The sequence below is a fragment of the Eubalaena glacialis genome, chromosome 6, assembly GCF_028564815.1.
Source record: "Eubalaena glacialis isolate mEubGla1 chromosome 6, mEubGla1.1.hap2.+ XY, whole genome shotgun sequence".
Classification (NCBI taxonomy): Eukaryota; Metazoa; Chordata; class Mammalia; order Artiodactyla; family Balaenidae; genus Eubalaena; species Eubalaena glacialis.
This window is the reverse complement of record NC_083721.1, coordinates 8,213,943-8,236,452: the sequence shown is the minus strand read 5'-3', so window position 1 is coordinate 8,236,452 and position 22,510 is coordinate 8,213,943. Positions and strand designations below refer to the sequence as shown.

The 22,510-nt window shown below is 46.1% G+C and overlaps 1 protein-coding gene across 3 annotated transcripts in view; it reads right to left on the bottom strand.

The window, feature by feature from the left end:
• VPS26C (VPS26 endosomal protein sorting factor C) overlaps window positions 1–22,510 on the bottom strand; it is a 96,453-nt gene that overhangs the window by 33,084 nt on the left and 40,859 nt on the right. For 2 of the 3 annotated variants that reach the window (XM_061193934.1, XM_061193935.1), the window contains exons 4-7: window positions 21,192–21,272; window positions 19,007–19,081; window positions 17,116–17,266; window positions 16,680–16,832 (exon numbers count right to left, since the gene is read on the bottom strand). In XM_061193934.1, coding sequence (XP_061049917.1) covers window positions 16,680–16,832; window positions 17,116–17,266; window positions 19,007–19,081; window positions 21,192–21,272 — 460 coding nt within the window. Of the gene's footprint in view, window positions 1–12,449; window positions 13,399–16,679; window positions 16,833–17,115; window positions 17,267–19,006; window positions 19,082–21,191; window positions 21,273–22,510 lie in introns of those variants that run through there. The other variant, XM_061193932.1, reaches the window with a different exon arrangement.

Below are 22,510 nucleotides of genomic sequence, written 5' to 3'. Positions count from 1 at the left end.
TTTCTTAATAGCGAAAAAGTGAAAACAGTTCAAATGTCTGTTAACTGATGAATGAATAAACACAATGTGGTATGTCTATACAATGGAATATTATTTTGCAATAAACAGTAATAAGGTGCTAGGGAGATCAGCCAAGATGGTACAGTAGAAAGACCCGGAGTGCACCTCCTCTCATGGGCACCAAAACTACAGCTATTCACAGAACAGTCATTGACGAAAAAGACCTGAACCTACCAGAAAAGATCTTCTACAGCTAAAGATATTAAGACGGAACCACAACAAGATGGGTGGGAGGGGCAGAGTTGCAATACAGTCAGGTCCCATACCCTGGGGTGGGTGACCCACAAACGTGAGAAGAATTGCAATTGCAGAGGTCCTCCTAAGGGAGTGAGGGGTCTGAGCCCCACAGTGGGCTCCGTAGCTCCTATGCTGGGAAAATGAGCCCCCAGAACGTTTGGCTTTGAAGGCCAGCGGGGCTTACTTTCGGGAGTCCCAGAGGGCTGGGGGAAATGGAGACTCCTCTCTTAAAGGGCACACACAAAAGCTCACACTCCAGAATCCAAGGCAGAAGCAGTATTCTGAAAGGAGCCTGGGTCAGACCCACCTGCTGATCTCAGAGAATCTCCCAGAGAGACGGAAGGCAACTGGAGCTCACCCTGTGGACACCGACACAGGCAGCAGCAATTTCGGGGAGCTCTTTCTGCCACATGGATACTGCTGCTGGCAAGCATCATTTTGGAATCCTCCCTCTAGTTTCAGGACCCAGCCCTGCCCCCACCCAATAGCCTGAAGGCACCAGTACTGGGATGCCTCAGGCCAAGCAACTAACTGGGTGGGGACATAGCCCCACCCACCAGCAGACAGGCTGCCTTAAGTCCCCCTGACCCCACAGCCACCCCTGGACATATAGCCCTGCTCACCAGGGGGCGCAGAACCTGGCCCCATAAACCAGTGTGCAGGCACTAGACTTGGGAGCCCCCAGGACACAGCTCTACCTACCAAGGCACCAGCCCCAGAATCTCTGGCCTCTCCACCAGCGATCCTGCTCTAGCCTTGGGATGAGCCTTACCCACCAGCAGGCGGACAACAGCCCAGGACAAACTCAGCCCCACAGACTGCAGCCCCCCCACCAGCAGGCTGGCACCAGCCCTGGGGCTGGCTGGGCCCTGGACCCACCACTGGCAGGCTAACACGAGCTTCAGGACACTCCAGATCCTGCTGCCAGCTGCATCAGGGACTGGCCCCACATACCAGCAGTCCAGCATCAGCTGTGGAAGCCCTGGGCCCTGCAGCCAGACTCTAGGACCAGCTCTGCCTGCCAGTGGCCTAGCACTAGCCCCAGGACCTGCCTCACCCACCAGAGGGCGAGCACCAGCCCTGGGCTCTCCTGGACCCCAACTGCGCCCACCAGTGAGCCAGTACTAGCCCCGAGGCCCCCCGGGGTTCCGCAGCCAGCTGATTTATTACACTGCCCTGCCAACCAGTGGCCAGCAGCCTCTGCACAAGACCGGGCCTGCAGCCAACCAGATCGGGGGCTAAGCAAGCCTAGCAGATGACCCACAGTCATCCATCTGCCACAACAGGCCCCACACAGCCCACAGAGGGGGCACCCCTAGAGCATACAGCTCAGGTGACCAGAGGGCAGTGCCCTTCTGGGACGCACAGGACGTCGCCTACAAAACGCCACTTCTACAAGGCTGGGAAACATAACCAACTCACCAGATACATAAAAATAAAAACAGCAAGTCAGGCAAAATTAGGAGACAGAGGAACACATTTCAAGCAAAGAAGCAAGATAAAATCCCAGAAGAACTAAGTGAAGCGGAGACAGGTAATCTACCCAAGAAAGAGGTCAGGGTAATGATCAGAAAGATGAGTAAAGAACTTTGGAGAAGAATGGATACACAAGGTGAGAAGTTAGAAGTTTTTAACAGAGTTGGAAAATATAAAGAACAAACAAACAGAGATGAACAATAACAGAAATCAATAATATAGTAGAAGGCATCAACAGTAGACTAAATTATAGAGGAACAGATCAGTGAACTGGAACACAAAGTAGTGCAAATCAATGCTGCTGAACAGAAAAACAATAAAAGAATGAAAAGAAAGGAGGACAGTTTAAGAGACCGTTGGGACAACATCAACATACTACTACTTGCATTATAGGGTTCCCAGAAGAAGAGACAGAGAAAGGGACTGAGTACATATTTAAAGACATAATAGCTGAAAACTTCCCTAATCTAGAAAAGGAAATAGTCATCCAATCAAAGAAGTGCAGAGCATCCCCAAAAAGATTAATCCAAAGAGGAACACACTGTAACATATTGTAATTAAAATGGCAAAAATGAAAGATAGAGAATATTAAAAGCAGCAAGGGAAAAGCAACAAGTTACATAGAAGGGAGCTCCCATAAGGCTATCAATCAGCAGACTTTTCAAAGGAAACTCTGCAGACCAGAGTGGAGTGGCATGATATATTTAAAATGATAAAAGGGAAAAACCTACAACCAAGAATACTCTACCCAGCAAGGCTTTCATTCAGATTTGATGGAGATATCAAAAGTTTTACAGACAAGCAAAAGCTAAGAGTTCACCACCACCAAACCAGCTTTACAATAATGTTAGAGCGACTTCTCTAAGCAAAAAAGAAAAGGTCACAACTAGAAATGTGAACATTACAAAAGGAAAAGTCTCATTGGTAAAGGCAAATATGCAGTAAAGGTAGTAAATCATCCATACACAAAGCTAGTAGGGAAGGTTAAAAGACAAATGTAATAAAATCATCTATACCCACAATAGGCAGTTAAGGGATACACAAAATAATTATATGTAAAATATGATGTCAAAAACAGTAATTGTGAGGGGAGGAGAGTACAAATGCAGGGTTGTTAAAATGCATTGCAATTCAGAGATCAGCAAATTAAAACAATCACATACATATATAGATTGCTATATATAAACATCATGGTAACCACAAACCAAAAATAATAGATATGCACACAAAAAAGAGAAAAGAATCCAAACATAACACTAGAGATAGTCATCAAATCACAAGAGAAGAAGACAAAAGAAGAAAGGAACAAAAAAGGCCTACAAAACAACTCCAAGACAATTTAAAAAAACTGCAATAAGAACATACATATCAATAATTACTTTAAATGTAAATGGACTAAATTCTCCAATCAAAAGACATATAGTGGCTGAATGGATACAAAAATAAGACCCATATATATGCTGCCTACAAGAGACTCATTTCAGATCTAAAGACACACACAGACTGAAAGTAAGGGGATGGAAAAAGGTATTCCATGCAAATGGAAATCAAAAGAAAGTTGGGGTAGCAATACTTTTTTTTTAATACATTTATTTATTTATTTATTTATTTATTTATTTATTTATTTATTTATTTATGGCTTCTCTTGTCATGGAGCACAGGCTCTAGGCACACGGGCTCAGTAGTTGTGGCTCGTGGGCTCTAGAACACAGGCTCAGTAGTTGTGGCGCAGGGACTTAGTTGCTCTGTGGCATGTGGGATCTTCCTCGACCAGGGATCAAACCCATGTCCCCTGCATCGGCAGGCGGATTCTTAACCACTGTGCCACCAGGGAAGTCCCAATACTTATATCAGTCAAAACAGACTGATAGAGACAAAGAAGGACATTACATAATGATCAAGGGATCAATCCAAGAAGAAGATATAACAATTGTTAACAATTGTTTATTAACAATTGTTAATAAATACACACAAACACATACCCACCCACCCAACATAGGCCACAACAGTGGTCAGAAAAGAAAAAGAAATAAAAGGAATCCAAATTGGAAAGGAAGAAATAAAACTGTCACTGTTTGCTGGTAACATGATATTATACCTAGAAAATCCTAAAGATGCCTCCAAAAAACTACTAGAGCTCATCAATGAATTCAGTAAAGTTGCAGGATATAAAACTAACATAAAGAAATCTGTTGCATTTCTATACACTAACAACAAACTATCTGAAAGAGAAATTAAAGAAACAATCCCATTTACAATCACATTAAAAAGAATAAAATACCTAGGAAAGAGCCTACCTAAGGAAGTAAAAGACCTGTACTCAGAAAACTATAAGACATTGATGAAAGAAACTGAAGATGAAACAGATAAAAAGATATACCACGCTCATGGATTCGAAGAATTAATATTGTTAAAATGATCATACTACCCAAGGCAATCTACAGATTCAGTGTAATGTCTATCAAAATACCAATGGCATGTTTCACAGAACTAGAACAAATAAATTTAAAAATTTTATGGAAACACAAAAGATCCTGAACAACCAAAACAATCTTGAGAAAGAAGAACAGAAGAATCATGCTTCCTGACTTAAGACTATACTACAAAGCTACAGTATTCAAAAACAGTATGGTACTGACACAAAAACAGACACATAGCTCAATGGAACGGAATAGAAAGCCCAGAAATAAACCTACCCACTTATGGTCAATTAATCTACAACAAAGGAGGCAAGAATATACAATGGAGAAAAGACAATCTCTTCAATAAGTGGTGCTGGGAAAACTGGACAGCTACATGTTTAAGAATAAAATGAGGACATTTTCTAACACTACATACAAAAATAAACTCAAAATGGATTAAAGACCTAAATGTAAGATCTGAAACCATAAAACTCCTAGAAAACATAGGCAAACACTCTTTGACATAAGTCATAGCAATATTTTTTTGGATCTGTCCCCTAAGGCAAAGAAAAAAAAGCAAAAATAAACAAATGGGGCCTAATTAAACTTAAAAGCTTTTGCACAGCCAAGGAAACCAATAAAATGAAAATACAATGTACTGAATGGGAGAATATATTTGCAAATGATATGACTAATAAGGGGATAATATCCAACATACAGAAATGGCTCATACAACTCAACATGAAAAAAACAAACAACCTAATTAAAAAAATGGACATAAGACCTGAATAAACATTTTTTCCAAATAAGACAAACAGACAGCCAACAGGCACATGAAAAGATGCTCAGTGTCATTAATCATCAGAGAAATGCAAATCAAAACTACAATGAGATATTACCTCACACCTGTCAGAATGGTTGTTATCAAAAAGACAATAAATAACGAGTATTGGTGAGGGTGTGGAGAAAACAACAATGAGGTATCACCTCACATCTATCAGAATGGCTATCATCAAAAAGTCTACAAATAACAAAAGTTGTAGAGGATGTGGAGAAAAGGGAACCCTCGTACACTGTTGATGGGAATGTAAATTGGTGCAGCCACTATGGAAAACAGAATGGAGGTTCCTCAAAAAATTAAAAATAGAACTGCCATACAATCCAGCAATTTCCCTCCTGGGTGTTTATCCAAAGTAAACAAAAACACTAATTCAAAAAGATATATATGCCCCTATATTCCTTGCAGCATTTACAAAAGCCAAGATATGGAAGCAAATTAAGTACCCATCTATACATGAATGGATAAAGAAGATGTGGTGTGTGTATATACATACACACACACACACACACACACATATATACGAACAATGGAATATCATTCAGCCATAAAAAAGAATGAATTGTTACCATCTGCAACAACATGGATGGACTTAGAGGGTATTATGCTTAGTGAAATAAGTCAGAGAAACACAAATACTGTATGTTAATCACTTATATGTACAATCTAAAAAGTAAAACTAGTGAATATAACAAAAAAAAAAAGATGCACAGATATAGAGAACAAACTAGTAGTTACCAGTGGGGAGAGGGAAACGGGGAGCGGCAAAAGAGGGGCAGGGGATTAAGAGGTACAAACTACTATGCATAAAATAAATAAGCTAGAATATAAAGCTTGATATATTATATGGCACAGGGAACATAGCCAATATTTTATAATACCTATAAATGGAGTATAACCTTTAAAAATTGTGAATCAATGTGTTGTCTGTATACCTTAAAACTACATAATATTGTAAATCAACTACACCTCAATAAAATCAGCCAACTTATAAAATTAAAATGACTAATGAAAAAATAATATCTACTTTACAAGCTTCTGATAATGACAACATGAAATAAGCTATGTAAAGTTTATAGCATAAGACACCTGGCACATAATAAGTACTCAATAAAGTTATTATACTTATTGTGGTAGAAGATTTTTCTAACTTCCATGTAGTCTATTCAAATATAAATAAAAGCTGCCATGGAATATATTTATATCCATATTCTAGAATGGATTTAGGTCTGCATGCCCAGGAATGCAGGCAGTTCATTTCCATTTGATAGTCCAAACAAAAACATCTGGCTCTGGTATCTGAAAGAAACTGCATGAATTTTTTTTTAAGTTAAGAGTGTTCTATTTGTAGATCACAAACCCTTATCTCCAGCTTTTTACTCTATAAAGAAAATGCATGTGTGAACTAACCACTTGGAATCCTCTCATAAAAGATGGTCGTTACCCACTAATTAAAAACACATCTAGGGGCTTCCCTGGTGGCGCAGTGGTTGAGAATCTGCCTGCTAATGCAGGGGACACGGGTTCGAGCCCTGGTCTGGGAAGATCCCACATGCCACGGAGCAACTAAGCCCGTGAGCCACAACTACTGAGCCTGCACGTCTGGAGCCTGTGCTCCGCAACAAGAGAGGCCACGATAGTGAGAGGCCCGCGCACCGCGATGAAGAGTGGCCCCCTCTCGCCGCAACTAGAGAAAGCCCTCGCACAGAAACGAAGACCCAACACAGCCAAAAATTAATTAATTAATTAATTAATTTTTAAAAAAAAGCAACAGATAATTAAAAAGAAAAAAAAAACATCTGAACTATTAGGTATAAAATAAGCTACAAGGATATATTGTACAACACAGGGAATATAGCCAATATTTTATAATAATTATAAATGGAGTATAACCTTTAAAAATTGTGAATCACTATATTATACACCTGTAACTTATATAATATGGTACATCAACTATACTTCAATAAAAATTTTTTTTAAATTAACAACCTACTGAGTGACAACTTAAGACTCTACAGTTTTTTTAATTCAAGTACTTTATGTATTCCTATGTATATATTCAAATACTATATAAATAAAATGCAGTAATATACATATATACATATATTACTGCATTTAATTCTCATGATGTTCTTATGAATAAGTAGTATCATTGGTCCCATTTTACAAATGAGAAAACTGTGGCTTATGGAATTCAGTTATCTTGCTTAGGGTTACACAAGAAATAAGTATCTCAGTGCCCTAGTTCTTAGTACAATGCCCCACATATAAAACTATTTAATAAATAATTGTGGAATTAATGACTGTTAGAATAAATTAATTTAAAAAATACATCTAAAAATGTAAAAAAAAAAAAAAACTAATGAGGGAGGGGGAGGGAAAGAAAGGCCAAGACAGAAGGAGCACGAGGCGGCTGAGGGGCTGGTCCAGGCATGGCCGCTGGGAGGAGACTAAGAGGCGGCGCTGCACTTGACAGCCAGCATGCCAAGATGTCAGAAGAGGCAGAAGTAGATGTGAGAGAGAGAGACTCAGAGAGACAGAGAGCCAAAGAGGGCAAGAGACTGGACTCTAAGAGACCCCTGTACTGACAGCTCCATGCAGTTCAGAACCAGAACGACTATGGCTGAACCCGGGCTCATGGTGACACGGCAAAGCACTCATACTAACCTCTTATTCACAATGTCCCAACAGGTATCAATGTTAGAGTAGCAGAAAGAACCAAAACCAAAGCCCTGCTCTAGACTTTGTGGAAAGACTTACTGTCTTGCTGTGGAAAAAACTGTAAAACCCCACATTGTCACGTGGTAGTGCATTTGTATGTGGTGCACAGACAGGCAGAAAGTGTGCTCCTATCCTTTGGCTGGTTGTGGGAGCTAAGTAATTCATTTCTAGGTTTGTTGAGGATTTGTCAGTAGCTGCCTCAAATGCAATGAGTGTATGGATGGCTCACCTTAAAAAGGAATTCCCTATTTCAGGAATGTCAGTTTAATGATTCCTTACTTTGTAGCCTTTTTGCTCCTTGAGGGTAGTTTTTTGGTGAAGCTCAGTGTCATCCACTGGGAAACAGCTTGATTGATTCTTACTTTGTGAATTGCCATTTTAAACCAGGGAAAAACTACAGTTATCTTCAAATGAGTTAGAACTAAGCTGGGATGGATATACTGAGATTAGACTGACTCAAACTTCAAACATCTCATCACTTCCCTTCCCAACTGCTTCTTTTTAGTTTTCTTGGACAACTTTGGAAAGTAACTATGGGACTGAATAAATCTTAAAATATGCTACCCCCCCCCAAAATAAAGCAGTTATGAGGTAGTGACAAATGTTGCAATGCAAATGAACCTTAAATACATTATGCTAAGTGAAAGAAGCCAGTCACAAAAGACCACACAATGTATGATTCCATTCACATGAAATACCCAGAATACACAAACCTATGGAGACAGGAAGTAAATTAGTGGTTGCTTGGGGCTGAAGAGGAAGGGACTGACTGCTAATGGCTTCAGGCTTTCTTTTTAGAGTGAAGGAAATAATCTAAACTTAGATTTTGGTGATGGTTCCACATCTCTGTGAGTATACTAAAACTACTGAATTGCGTACTTTACATGGGTAAATTTTATGGTCCATGAATTATATTTCAATAAAGATGTTAACAAATAGACATCTTTTAGGTATGACATAATCTGTATGACTCTGTGCTTTTCTATACGTTTGAAATTTCCAAAATAAAAGGTTAAAATAATATATACCTTATGGCATCCATCAAGATGATCCTCAATAAAGTTGGTACTTGACCTTTGACCTTTTTTCACCTTCATCCTTTCTCCCATTCTGATGCCTGGAGCTAGCTGCTACTATCTTAGAACATGAAGACAAAGGTCACACCCTAGAAAAGGCATCACAGTGAGCCGGAAGTAGCCTGGATCTCTAAGAACATCTTGGCTCTGAGCTGCTATGCCAGCTCTGGACTACCTACCTGTGGACATTTATACGAGTCCTGTTTAAGCCACTCTTCACTTTGGGTCTCCCTTACTCACAGCTAAACCTAATCCTAACTGATAACGTCATATTTTTATATTAGGGCTATGCTGGTTTCATAAAATAACTTAGAAGGCTTTTCATCCTTCTCTATATCCTGCAAAAGGTTAAATAACAGAGGAACTATCTAATCTTTAAAGCTTTGATAGAAACCTGCCGTAAAACCATCTGGGGCCTGGCACCTTTTCAGTGATACTTCTTTGGCAGTTTTTTCAATTTCTACCATAGGCTATCATTTTATTCTGGTACCCCATCTTTTCTGGAGTCACTCTGCATTTTATCGACATTTGCAAATTAGCAGGAAATGCACATACTGTAATATTATAATTCTTATCAGGTTCCTTTTAATATGAAATTGTTCCTAGTGTTACATATTTTTCTCCCTTCACTTCATTTTGTTCTGTTAAAGATCAGCCAGTTGAATTAGGCTTTTCAAAGTATAAACTTGTGGACTTATTTATAAATTTCCAGTGTTTTAAATTTCATATCAATATCAATTGGTTCCTGCTTTTATCATGATTATTTCCTATTTGTTTTGCTTATCTAGAGTTTTAATTTGAATGCCTAACTCATTAGTTTTCATTCTCTCTGGAATAATAAAAACATTTAAGGTTATGAATTTTCCTCTGACTGCAGCACTGGCCATAGTGCAAAGCTCTTGCTAAATAGTATACTCATTTTCATTAAATCTAAAAGGGTCCATAAATGAAGTTTTAGTTTCCTCTTTGAAGAATGTTATAAAATTTACATGTGGTTATACTGAATTTGATTTTCCTTTTAGTATCAATTTCTAATTGTATCGCATTATGGTAGAGTATGTGGCTTGGGCAATTTCTACATGTTAACATTTTACTGAGTTTTTTTCTTTGTGGCAAGAACGTATCATTGATTTTTGCAAATTTTCCATGGATTGAAAAGTATGTATTTTCTATAAAATATAAAGGAACATGGTGGTGAACATTTTAGGAAGTAAATACTCAATTCTTAAACTTGTCTGCTTTTTTACTGTACTGGGTTTTGAATTTGAGTTTTCTTAATATATACTGATGTTGAAACTATTTTAAAACAAAAATGAGTACTTAAGATTTTTATTTTTCTGCTCTTTTCTACCACTTTTCCACAGCTAAGTCTGAGCACACCCCTTTCTTGGTGTATCCAGCAGCAGTAGGTCTGGGTTGCTGGCCCAGCCTCCCCCAGGTGGCTGCTCATCTGAAGACAGAAAAGCTCCTCCCACTTCTGTCACATAAGACCCAGAGGTTGTGGTCTTAAAACTCTAATCCTTGATCGAGATGGGAGACAGTGATCACATCCCCTGTCGTGGGGCCCTTGCTGAACAAACCTCATCTCTCAGAAATCCTTTTCTCTGGAGCTGCTTCTTCGTGGACCTTCACGGAGCCTCCTGCCACTACCGGACTTTGTCAAGGGAACCAAACAGAGGCCTCTTTTGGAGAAAGGACAGTTGATCCAGATGACAAGCAACCAAACATTCTAGTGTTATCTCAACCCTTGGTCTTCGACAAGCAGATGCTCCCCCAAATCTGATGAGTCTTGAAGAAGCAGGCACAAATTATGTCTTTGTGCCTTTCCATCAGCCACAATCCCCTCATCTTTAAATGGGGATAAGAGTTCCCTCCTCATAGTGTTGCTACACAATTAATTAAGATAATACATGCATGGCACTCAGCACAGGGTCTGATCCAGAATAACAATGAATGCTCACAGAGCTCCTGCTCTCGTTAGATGCACAGACATGGCCGGTATCTATCAACACTCCAGCAACTGCAAACCATCTGCGTGGAGCCCCCTGAGTGGGAGCGGCCCAGCCCTCAGGGAGGGCGGCCTCACTTGAGAAAGCAGTTCCTGCAGGTTTCAAGGATGTGTGGGAACCAGCACCAGACAACAGTAGCACCATACTCGCCAGCCCGTGGCAGCTCTCCTCCCAGAACACAGGATGAAAGGGCTGCGTCACAGCTGTCATCACAGAATTTATCTTGGCATTGACACTTCTCCCAGGAAAACCTAACCAAATCTCTTAGATCTCTAGAACAGTTAGTGACAGTGAAAAACAGCCTGTTTTCCTTCCACTCTGGTCAGGGAGGTTTTACTGGGTAGGGCTGGGTCAGCTGGGTCCTGGGGTGGCTGGATGAGACCGGCAACAGCTCCGGGGAGTGCTGGTCTACACCCGCCCTGGTGTTTGACCAGCTGGGCCCGGGCAAGGTCCTGGACCCCTAAGAATCTTGATGCAGAGGGTGGGCATGAAGATGGAGGAGTACTTCTTCATCCTACATGCGTGTGGACCTCGGGCTGTACGAGAGGCACGGGTGGGACCGGACCCTACGTCACAAGCTCCAGGGCAGGAAAGGGCAGGGCTGCTGCAGCCCAGACACCCGGCAATCCTGTGCTCTGAAGATGACCCATTCCTTTCCCTCTCCGGTGACCGCGACACAGGCGGGAGGCTAGCTGTTCTGCTCACACGTTCCTCGTGCTCGGCACGGCCTAGGTGGGGAGCAGGCCTGTTCCCGGCCAGCCGCGGGAAGGGGCCCACGTCCTCCCTGTCACATGACCACACTCCGCTGCAAAGGAGTGGGAAGTCAGTCCCCAGTCAGGTGGGCACGGCTCCACGGAAATGCAACTCTATTTCTGAACTCAGAAGGGAATCAGAGGGGGCGCTGTGGAGAACACTGGTGATCTGCCACAGCCCAAAGCACCGCCAGCAGGTGGGGGTAATCTTACCCCAAAGGTTTTAAAGGTAATTCAGACTCAGGCTTGGGAATTATGAGCCTCAACGAAGAAGGCAGAAATGACACCAGGGACCCTCCTCCCCCCAGCTACCGGAGCACGTGGGCTCGGGACACGAGCTCTGGGTGAAGTCAGGCACGGTATTTTGGCTTCTTTTGTGAACGCTTTATTTCTGACTGACCTCTCCACCTTTCCTGTGGAACTCACGATGTGGCTGAGAACCAGAGCGAGGCCCCGTTTCCGCTGGAGCTCCAAGAGCCAGAGGTGCTCCTGCCTAACCGGGCATTTCCCAAAAAAACGTACTGTTTTAGGTTCACAGCCTCTTTCCTTCACCTCCCCTTCCCCCTGCTGTAATGGGAGAACCTGACAACGGACACCGCCAGCTCCAGCCAGGGCAGTAGTGGGACTGCTGCTGCCCAAGACACCCAAACGTCCGAGTTTTCCTTAATAACTGATGGTGGAGGTGCCCGTCCAAGAAGGGCAAGGAAATGGCCCTCGCCTGGGCCCCTCGAGGTTGAATAAAATGATAAAGGCGGCCGGGCTGCTGGCAGCTCTTCAGGTGATAATCATTCCCTCAGGAGAGGGAGGCCAGGCAGCATGCACAGTGCGCGGCTTACTTCTGAGGTTAATTGTGGGCCCAGAGAAACAACAGCAGGATGTGAAGGAAGAAACGTGTTGTAACAGACCCACCGTACACTGCAAGTCCCCACAGGAGGCGAGGGAGAAAATGGCTTCAGGCCAAACTACCTCCCCCCACCCCGCCAACGCAGGTCCCGCCCAGCACAGAGGGGTCTTCACTGCTGGCCTGGGCCCGGGTCCCCTGCCACTCAGAACCCAGCCAACAACGACAGGCGTGGACACATGTTTTTATCCCCGACAGAACCTCGCACTTAAACGGACTCTGGGAAGACGGCAGCAGGCAACTTCCCACCAGGTCCTGAGACTCAGAAATACTCCAGCACCAGCCGTGGTCACCAGATCCCCTCACTCCCGGGAGGGCAAAGCACACTTTCCCCAGGTCCCCAAAAGTTCCGAAGTTATCACGACAAATGTTATAAAAGAGAACAGAGTGGGAAACACGCTGCGTATCTGCAGCGGGCGCCACAGCACCCTCCTTGGCGGGCGTCCGCCAACGTCACGAGCAACCAGCGCGCCGGTGGCCACCCTGCGGGGTTGGGGAGCTGTCGGGAGCCCTGGCCACAACCGTCGGCCAGACGGGCGGTTTCCTGTGTCCCTGACCTCACTTTCCAGCAAAGTTCAGACTCTGTTACAACTGTGCTCTGAACCTAAAAAGGAGCAGGTTAGTCAAGAGTCACAGGAAATTTACTGTCTGGGGAACAATCTTGCCAACGCCATGAAGAAATCCTGACGAATTTCAAAGGGAAGCTCTGATGAGAGGGGTCTCGGGGGAATGAGGAAGAAGGGTCAGACTCATTTCTGGTACAGAACCATCAAGACAGCAAGTGCGGTGCTGCCGGCTTCGGCTCCCGTAGGTCGGCACGGCTGCGTTTCCACCCGCTCCCGGCTACACCCTGCAGAGCTTCAGCGGGAAGTTCTCCGTGATGAGGTGCTCAGGGTGAAGCAGCACAACGATGTTAACCTCAAACTCTGGGGAGAGAAAGGACGGGCTTTATGCCCACCGGCCCTGAACGGCGGGAGCCAGACGCCAACCCCGGCGCGGGCGCGGCGAGCTCTCCACAGAGAGGGAGCACCGGCTGCCGTGCGGGTTTGCACGTACATCACCCCAAGCGTCCGGAAGCGTCAGTGTAGACGGCTACACTGGCGGGACTGCCTAAGTAAGTTGGTCTTCTCACCTTGGAACATGCTGTAAGGCCTCAGCTTCCCCAAACACTCTCCTTGTCCTTCGTCTTTACTACAGAGAATCTTCTAGAATCCTGTCAATTCACGTGTACTCTTTGGCTTTATTTTTACATTTCCTACAGTTCTTAATGGAAGAGTGGACTCCAAACTGGCCCGCTGCTGTCTGGGGACACGTCTCCCAGCCCAGGCAAGAAACAATGTTCAGAAACAGCAAGCAGTCTAACTGCAGTTCCTTTGGATACTGGTTGATTTCCCTACAACACCTGTTCAAACATTCCTCTTTTACCTTTCAGCAAACAGGAGTCTTCTCCCCAGCTCTCCAGCCGCTAAGGGTTAGCTTACTGACAGAAAGAGGGGCGTGCGTGAGGAGGGAGTCCCCGAAGAGAGTCCAGCCCGGGTCCCTCCCCAGCATGAAGAGCGAGGTGGGCAGCACTGCAGCGCGGGGCTCAGCTGGGGAAGGGGCTGGGGTCAGCTCGTCCAGGACCCCGCCTGCGGCCCAAGGACAACGTCCCCGTGTGTGGCTGTCACCGTCGCCCAGCATCAGCCGGGGCAGGAGTTGTGCACCAGCAGCACGCACCCTGTCCCTTCGCTCTCCTTTCCTCGATGACGGTCCCGCACCGGAACAGCCCCTGGCCCTGCCCGGCACCGTCCCTCCCCAGGTCCTCTAACCACCTCGCTGTCCTCCCTGGCGGGGGCACCGTGAGCTGGGCCAGAGGACGCCGTGGGCCTGGCCGTGCACATGAAGCCCCCTGCGGTCAAGGTGAAGGGGCACACCCAGATGGGCGCCTAACGCGGGACGCGGGGCTCACCCCGCCCGCACCCGAGACCCGAAGCCCGACCTCGCCAGCCACGCGACGGCAACCCCGGGGCTATGAGAGGCTGCGGCGCTCAATGACCGTGGGCCACCTCCTCCCTGTGGGACCCCCCCCCCAGCTGACGGGGCGGCCACTGCGCAAGCCCCCGAACAGACGAAACAGGAGCCACGAGGACAAAAGCATCAGTGATGTCTTGGCTGATGGACTGAGGGCGTTATTTCTATGGAAGAATCACAGGCGCCTCATTAAATCTTATATGGACACTTAGTAAGTCTGACAAATATAACACACAGAAAATAGAGGTGCCTAATGCATAGCATAGCAGAAAAAAATAATTTTTGGACCTTCTTTGAAGTTTATGTAGGAAAACCAAGTTGAGAAATCAACAGACAAGCTCCTCCTCAACTTCAAATCAAAGTACAGCCGACCTTTGAACGACGCCGACCCTGCAGACACTTGACAATCCGCGTAGAGTTTACAGGCTGCCCCTTATTCAGCAGTTCCTCCACAGCTGTGGTTCTGCATCTGCAGATTCAGCCAACCACGGCTCATGTAGCGCTGCAGCGTATGCTCCCGAAAAAACACCCGTTTCAGAACACGGTGGGCGGTGTGGCAGGGAGCACCCTGGTGGCCAGGGAGCACTCCCGGTGGGACACGCGGGGCTGGCACGAGGCTGTGGCCGGGAGGATCCTGGTGGCTGCAGGCACTGACTCTGCACTCAAGGCCCTGGTGCCTCTGGACTGTGTACAGTGGGCATATACTACCTATTCAATAACTACACACAGTTTCTGAGAGAAAATGTGGTACCTTGTTAGCTCGGGTCAAGTTTGACCCTATGTCATCTTTCAGCCGACCGTGCTGTGCTTTTCCGTTTTCAGTGAACAGCTGGGTCTGTCGCCCTCTTTTCTATTGACAAGGGTGTCCTGACCCCATTATGTTCTCGCTACAACACAACGTTTCAGATAAAGCACTCGAGGGCTCCACTGGTATTAGACTGTGCTTCTAGCCGGCCAGGCCGGCGGTGCTCCGGGGCTCACGCTCACACGAGGGCACAGAAAGGTCCGAGCAGCACCCCGTGATGCCAGGTGCGACCACCCTTCCCTCTCGTAAAACAAAGAGCATACACTCAACTTCGGTAATGAAACTCTACTTACTTCAATTTTTTTTTTTTTTCTTTTGGCTGTACCATGCAGATTGCGGAATCTTAGTTCCCAGACCAGGGACTGAACCTGGGTCACGGCAGTGAAAGCGCCAAGTCCTAACCACTGGAACACCAGGGAATTCCCTCTACTTTCTTCAATTTTAAATTACATTATTTGTAATTATTTAAAGTAAAATCACGGTCTAATTAAAAAAAAAAAAAAAAAAAAGATTGTCTCTGGACCAGTAATAATGTATGTTAGAAGATTTAGGGGGAATATGACATTAAGAAAACACATTGGCCTTAGGGACTACATTCCCATTTCTCAATGAAACGGGTATAAAGACAGAATCATTTACCAAAAACTCCTTATTCTATCTATTCACCAGTGAGCCTGCGCATGACACAGAGCCCGGGGACACTTCTGTGGTCTTTCGGTCAGTCTGCAGAAGGTCGTGTCAGCCAGGGCAGAGGCCCGAGGGTCCGTCCTGCTGTGTCTCTGTGGTGGGGAGTAAGCTCTCCACTGAACTTCGTAAGCATGAGCATTTTATTAGCATGAATGCACCATCAAAATACTTTATAAGAATACTTAAAACCATGGAAAGGTGCATAATATAAAGTGAAGGGAGGAAAAGCAGGATAGAAAACTGCATCTGTCACGTGATTCAGATCTTGTGGTCAAAATATCTACCCATGCATTCATGGAAAACGACTGACACACCCTCAGCTGTTGGAGCTAAAGCCCTCGGGAAGATTACCGTTCACACTGGGCTGTCTCAGGTCTTGCGTCTCCGTCAGATGCCAGCCCAGCAGGGAGCCGACCTGACCTCCTCATGCGCCTGGCCGGCTGGTCCCTGGCTTAGTGTCCTTCACAGAGCTCGTGGTCACCTACCCAGCCCACGCTGTCTCCCTGGGGGCGGCGACACGAATTCCTCGGAGCCGGGACTGCTCACTGGGGACCCTCAGCGCCACACAGCTGCTCTGCCTGCGTTTTTGTTGAGTGACCGAAGGACTGGGTGCTCTGGGCTGCATCTGACCCCAGCGGACCAGCAGGCCCGTCCCCTCCGGTGGCTGCACCCCTCCCGGGGGCACCCCAAGGGCAGCACACGTACCCACTTTGAAGTTGGTGGTCTCCAGTGTCGGGCAGGTGAAGAGCCGGGGGAAGACCATGTATATGGGGACAGAGAGGCCCCGACACACGTCCCCGTCGGCGATCTGAATGTTCTGAATCTCTGTGGCATCGCGGGCGTACCCTTCTGCACAGCCTGGAGCAGAGAGAAAGTGTCACGCGGTCAGAACACAGCAAACGTCCAGACAGGCTGAGCCACAGGCCCTGCATGAGTCTAGGAGAACCTGCGTCAGCCCACTCACCTGCTCTCCCCCCGTCTCTGCAGGATCCTGGAGTCCTCCCTCCCTCCACATCCCACACTCCTCAAACGTACGTTTCTTGGAATCGAGAGGCGAGCTCGTGGCTAAGGGCTGGCGGCAGCGGGGGTGGGGAGGATGGAGGGGGAAGAACGGGAGACAGGGACGGGGTAGGGACCTTACCACAGGTCTCCACGCGCACCAGCTGCAGCTCGATGCTTTTGATGGCGGCCTCCGAGCTCTCCACCACCAGCTCTCCCGTTAGTGGCTGTGTGATAACACAGTTGGTCGAGTTGAGATGTCCTCTGATGAGAAATTTGGGGAGCAAGGCTCTCTAAAACAAGACAAAAGCAGACACATCAGGAGTGGGAGGCGCCAGGAGAAGTCACTCAAGTCACTTTGGTACAAATAAAAACTGAAAATAGGGTCAGGTAATTTTTATAAAATCCACTGGGACCCTGGTTTACAAAATGGGAAAAAAAGGTACAACAGTACTTACATTTTCTGTCAACTTAAGTAACAGACTGAATTTTTCAACAGCTATCTACAGACGTAAGGCACCTGATGTTGCTGGCACAGAATGACCAGCTATCTCACAGAAGCATCCTGATTGCCTAGATCAGGTCTGGAACGCTCCTTCTCACCAAGGACACGACATAAAAATGTCTAAAGAAGTTGCTGACAGTGTTTAAGGACAACCAGTCACCAAAAGGAAAAAAAGAGGTTTTAAAAAGATAATCAATTTTTAAATGTTCCCAATTATGCAATTTTGAAAAACCAAGACATTAACTTTATTTCAAGGAAATTTAAAGAGAACAATTTTTTTCAATGCTTGACTAAAAAACTTATGGACCTTTTCTCTTCGGACAGAGGAGAATGGTCATGGGTGAGTGATGATGTCACAAGAAAAACAGAACTGAAGAGTTAGAGACATCTGTCCTAGCAGTCTTTCCTATGGCTGTGTCCCAGTTACTGCAGATAATTCAGAGTTTAGAACACCACTGTCCAACAGAAACATAATGGAAGCCACAAATGTGAAGCAACTGTGTAATTTAAAATTTTCGAGTAGCCACATTAAAAAAGTAAAAGGAAACAGGTAAAATTAATCAATATATCCAAAATATTATCAATTGCACACATAATCAGTAGTTTACAGTTATGAGTGATGTTTTACGCTCTTTTTCATACTGAGTCTTTGAAACCCAGTCAGTACCTCACCCTGAAGCTGATCTCGATCTGACCAGCCCCACCTCAAGGGTCAGTGGTCATGCGTGGCTGGTGCCCTGTACTGGAGGTCAAGAGCAAGGGCACTCTGTACCTGGTGGTCCCCAAAGACAAAGAACTCTAAAAAAGTCTTGATTCGAGACACAATTCTAAAAAAAACTAAAAGAGGCTATTTGCTTAGAAAAAGGAAAAGCAGTAGCAGTTCCCATTAAAATTCTCTTAGGCAACTGCAAGTTTCCAATCAAGGTTCAAAGTCCTGAGAAGAATATCTGACTGGCCTACTGGGGTCACTGCTCCAGAAACCAGAGAAGGGAGAGATGTTCAATGGACTTTCTGAAAGGCTCCGCATGACACACACCCCTGCCTCAGCTGTGCCTCCCGCGAGATGAAGCCAATAATCCTCCCAAATTGGCCTTTGACCCGACCCCAGTCAGGAGGGTCCAGGGAGCAGAATGCAGGGTTAGGGTAGGGAGGAAAAGCCACATCCACAAAAGACAAGTGACCAGGGGCCCAGCCGAAAAACCAGGGGATGCGGCCCCCCTGACAGACAGTGGCAGCCCTGGGGCTCAGGGGAGGGGGTCTCTGACCACAGTGCAATAAAACTGGGAGAAGACAGTAAAAAATTATAAACATATACCCCTCTCTTTTAAAAACCATCCTTCTGCTAAGTAGTTATACTGAATTTAAAAAGAAATTAAAGTTGAAAATACAGACTATTTCGGGTAGAGACAAAAATTTCCTCTTGCTGATGACCTGATAGCCAAGTAAAGAACAGGTGGGCAACAGTCTGTCAGTGGGATCTGGTTACTAAGAAAGCCTCCCTGACACTGGCGTGTAAGGAACACATTACCTCTTTGACATTCTGTAAGGTTTCAGGTGTGACGGTGAAGTCCACGGGACTCGGAGTCAGTTTCCCCTTCTGAGGCTACAAGAGGAGGAGAAACCAAAATCAGTAGAGAGTCCACAGGTCAGACTTGCCTTTCTCCATTTAAGGAAACACAAGGTAGCATCGTGAACCAGGAAGACCTTGGCACTAAGAGGCAGGATGCTTGGATTCTAAACACAGTTCTGCCAAGAAACAAGGCTGTGTGCTGTCCAAGGTCCTCATCCCCGTGACTCAGTTTCCTCATCTGTAAGGTGAGGGGACAGGCTTTCTAGTCTCTAAGGTCCCTTTCAGGTCCAGAATTTAAAAACAGAGCAGTATTGTTGGGAGACATTTATTTTGAACCTCTTTCTGAGAATAAAAGCCACTGAATCGGCACCATGACCCTGTGCAGTGCTGTTACTGGCCCTGGTCCCACTTCACAGATGACAGTGAGGCACAGAGGGCTCAAATGGTGGCTCAAGTATGGGGCAGAGCTGAGATCCAAACCCAGGCAGCCCGGCTCCAAGGCTGGTGCTGTTAGCCACTCAGCTGTACAACTGTCTACCAGGGAGAATCACACCTGTAACATAAGTAATTATATGTTAACATAATTAATTACATGTTGCCGTAATTAGTTAACAAGGATCATCTCCGCATTACATAAGTGCAGAATCCATCAATACAGCCGAGCTTCACGGGGCCTGCCCAGTGTCTTTTACTCATGGGCTGGGGCCAAAAGGCCACTGACGCCCAGATGGCAGGGGAGCTGTGGAGGAGAAAGGGCACCGACCAATTTGCCAAGTTCACTCACTCACCAGAAGCTTATTCTAGGAAATATTCTTCTTGAATATATTCTTTTTACTAATAGGTTCATGAACATATTCTTCAGGGAATAATATATTCTTCCTCACAGTATATAAAGGAATATTTAACTTCATGTACTACAGGTCACAGCATGGTTTGGCTTCTAGTGAAACCAGTCACGAAGACTCTTGAAGGCCAAGTGCGGGTGAACGCCCAGGAGCAGGGAGGAAGCCCGAGCTGGCCTATAAGCGGGCTCTGCGGTCATCAGTGGGCCGGGGGCCAGGGTCTGCGGGCCCAGCTCTGGGCGGAGGGCTGGATTTCGGCTCATTCTTCTTCACAAAGTTGGAGGCGCTTTTTATTTAGCACATAAAATGGTATGTGACTTTTTTAGGGGATAATCTACATGAGAAAAAGTTTTTTTGCTTCACTTTGAAAACCCTTGATGGAAAAAAGGAAAATATCCATCTGAATCAAGTTAACTTCCAAAAAGGATAAATATTTTCATCTTATTTTACATAAAATACTGTATCGCTGAAAGAAATACTTAACACTATGATTATTAAAAATTTATAAACAGGGAAACTACAAATATTGGAAATCCTAAAAAGTCACAAAAATGATGCAAGGGCATCAGTGATTTTGCCGATCTTATGCACAAGAAATCTGTCTTACATTTTCACTTAATCATCACTAAAAGATACCCATGGACATTTCATAATAGTGTAAAAGGCCCTGCCCCAAAGGACCTGGAGAGGCTGAGACACAAAGGAATCCAGGGCCGTGGGCATGACTACTCACCACGACGTGTCACCCGCAGCACTGGCACGTGAGAGGAATTTTTAAGGACACTTTGTCACTGCAAAGTAGTAGCAGAAGGTGTCGGGAGAGCCTCCCCACCCCGGCCCGAGCATCCCTGCACGTTCTTGCTGCACAGGCCGAGAATGCAAGGCCCTGGCCTTCTTTCCCTGGGCTGGGCCATTTCTCCCAGCTGTTCGCTGAAGCTGCCTTGAGGGACGAGGTGATGTCTCCCTCCAGGACAAAGAGCAGGCTTGCTGACTGCCTGCTGTAACAAAGGCGGATTCCCCAGCTCGGGGCTCCGCAGCTGCGGCACAAAACCCCTCAGGTGCAGCGCTCCTTTGGGCCCGTGGCATCACCCCACAGGGCTCTGGCCCAGGGGAACGACACACATGCTGACACCGGCCACGCCGGGAGAAATACAGTCCCGTCTCTAACCCAGGAGTCCCGAGTCTCTCCCCAGCATCCACGAAACACTATCAGGCTAAGTTATTGCTTGTAAGTGGGGTCCAGTCCCAGACCCCACAGAAGATTGCTATTACTGAGCCCAGAGCCCCCGAGGGCAGCTTACGGCAGAGTGAACGATGAATTCACAGGTCTTGGTCAAGTCCTTGGCCAGCAGGGACCGCCTCATGTCACAGCGCAGGGTATACTGGAGGGAAAGGCAGAAGAGGATACATCCTTTTAGATGGTTTGCTTTCATCTTGGAATTACTTACAAAGAGGCAAGTCAACATATTTTAGGGAAACTTTGTCTAATTAATGTGTTATATGAAATTAATATACATAATAGGGGGAGTTAATGCTCAGAACAAAAACACTGCTATTAAAAAAAACACTTTAAGGTTATTCCTCAGCCCATTCCCACGGCCGTCCTGTAGCTGGACCCCCTGGAACACAGGTGCAGAGTCTCACCTGGAACCCAGGAAAGACCAGAGAGGCAGAGCAGGAAGAGCAGGCCTGCAGATGCAGAAGCTCGTCCGCACCCGGTCGCCGGCCTTACTGGGCGAGCGCAGACAAGTAACACGAGTTCCCTGGGCTTCCGCCTCCTGCTCGCTGACACCACCTGAGTGAGGCCCCAGCGAGGCAGCGTGCGATACGCCAAGGCCCGGCACACGGCAGCTCTGGGTAAAACGGCGGCTGTTTTGTAGCAAGGATGAGAAAACACAGGCAGCAGGACTGCAAAGCCCTGGACGGCAGCTAGACTTCACAGGCCAACCTGGGAGATGTGGGTCAGCGCCCAGGTCGCTCTCACTCGCTGGGTTCTCTGCATGGGCAGCACCGCGCTGGGCGCCGGGGCAAGGGCAGAGCTGCGCCCCACGTGGGGAAGAGAAGCGATGCTAGTGACAGGGCTCAGAGTACTGGAGCTCGGGCCTCCAGGGCATCTCAAAATGAGCTCTTCCTCATAGGAGGAAAAAAGAGGGGAAAGTGTTTGCAAAATTGTCATTTTAGAAAACTCAAACGTATGCAAATGTAAAGAGAAGCGTATAAGGAAGCCCCAGAGTCCGTTAGCCAGCTTCCCCAATGGCCAGTCCTGTTCCTCCCCTCGGCCCTCCCCCATCTGCCAGCACAGACGTATCCTGCGAGCAAGAGAACGTGGACAGCAAAGGGACGGAGCATCACGCTTGCTTTGAACTTGGCCGTATTCAGCTCCTCTGCTGTCCCTGTGCCGCCCTTCTGAACTCGCCATTGCCGGTGCACCTGCTGCGATGGGCCCCGAGCCGAAAGCTCGGCTTCACCTGAGACTGTTCCTTCACAGCCCTGTCCGCGAGAGACTGTGCGGTAACAAACTTCTACAGCACGATCACTGTCTTCATGTTAATCTTAAACAAAAAGTCATAGAACGTATGTTTGGTAAAGTGAGCTGTTGTTTTAATCATCTGAGAAAAAC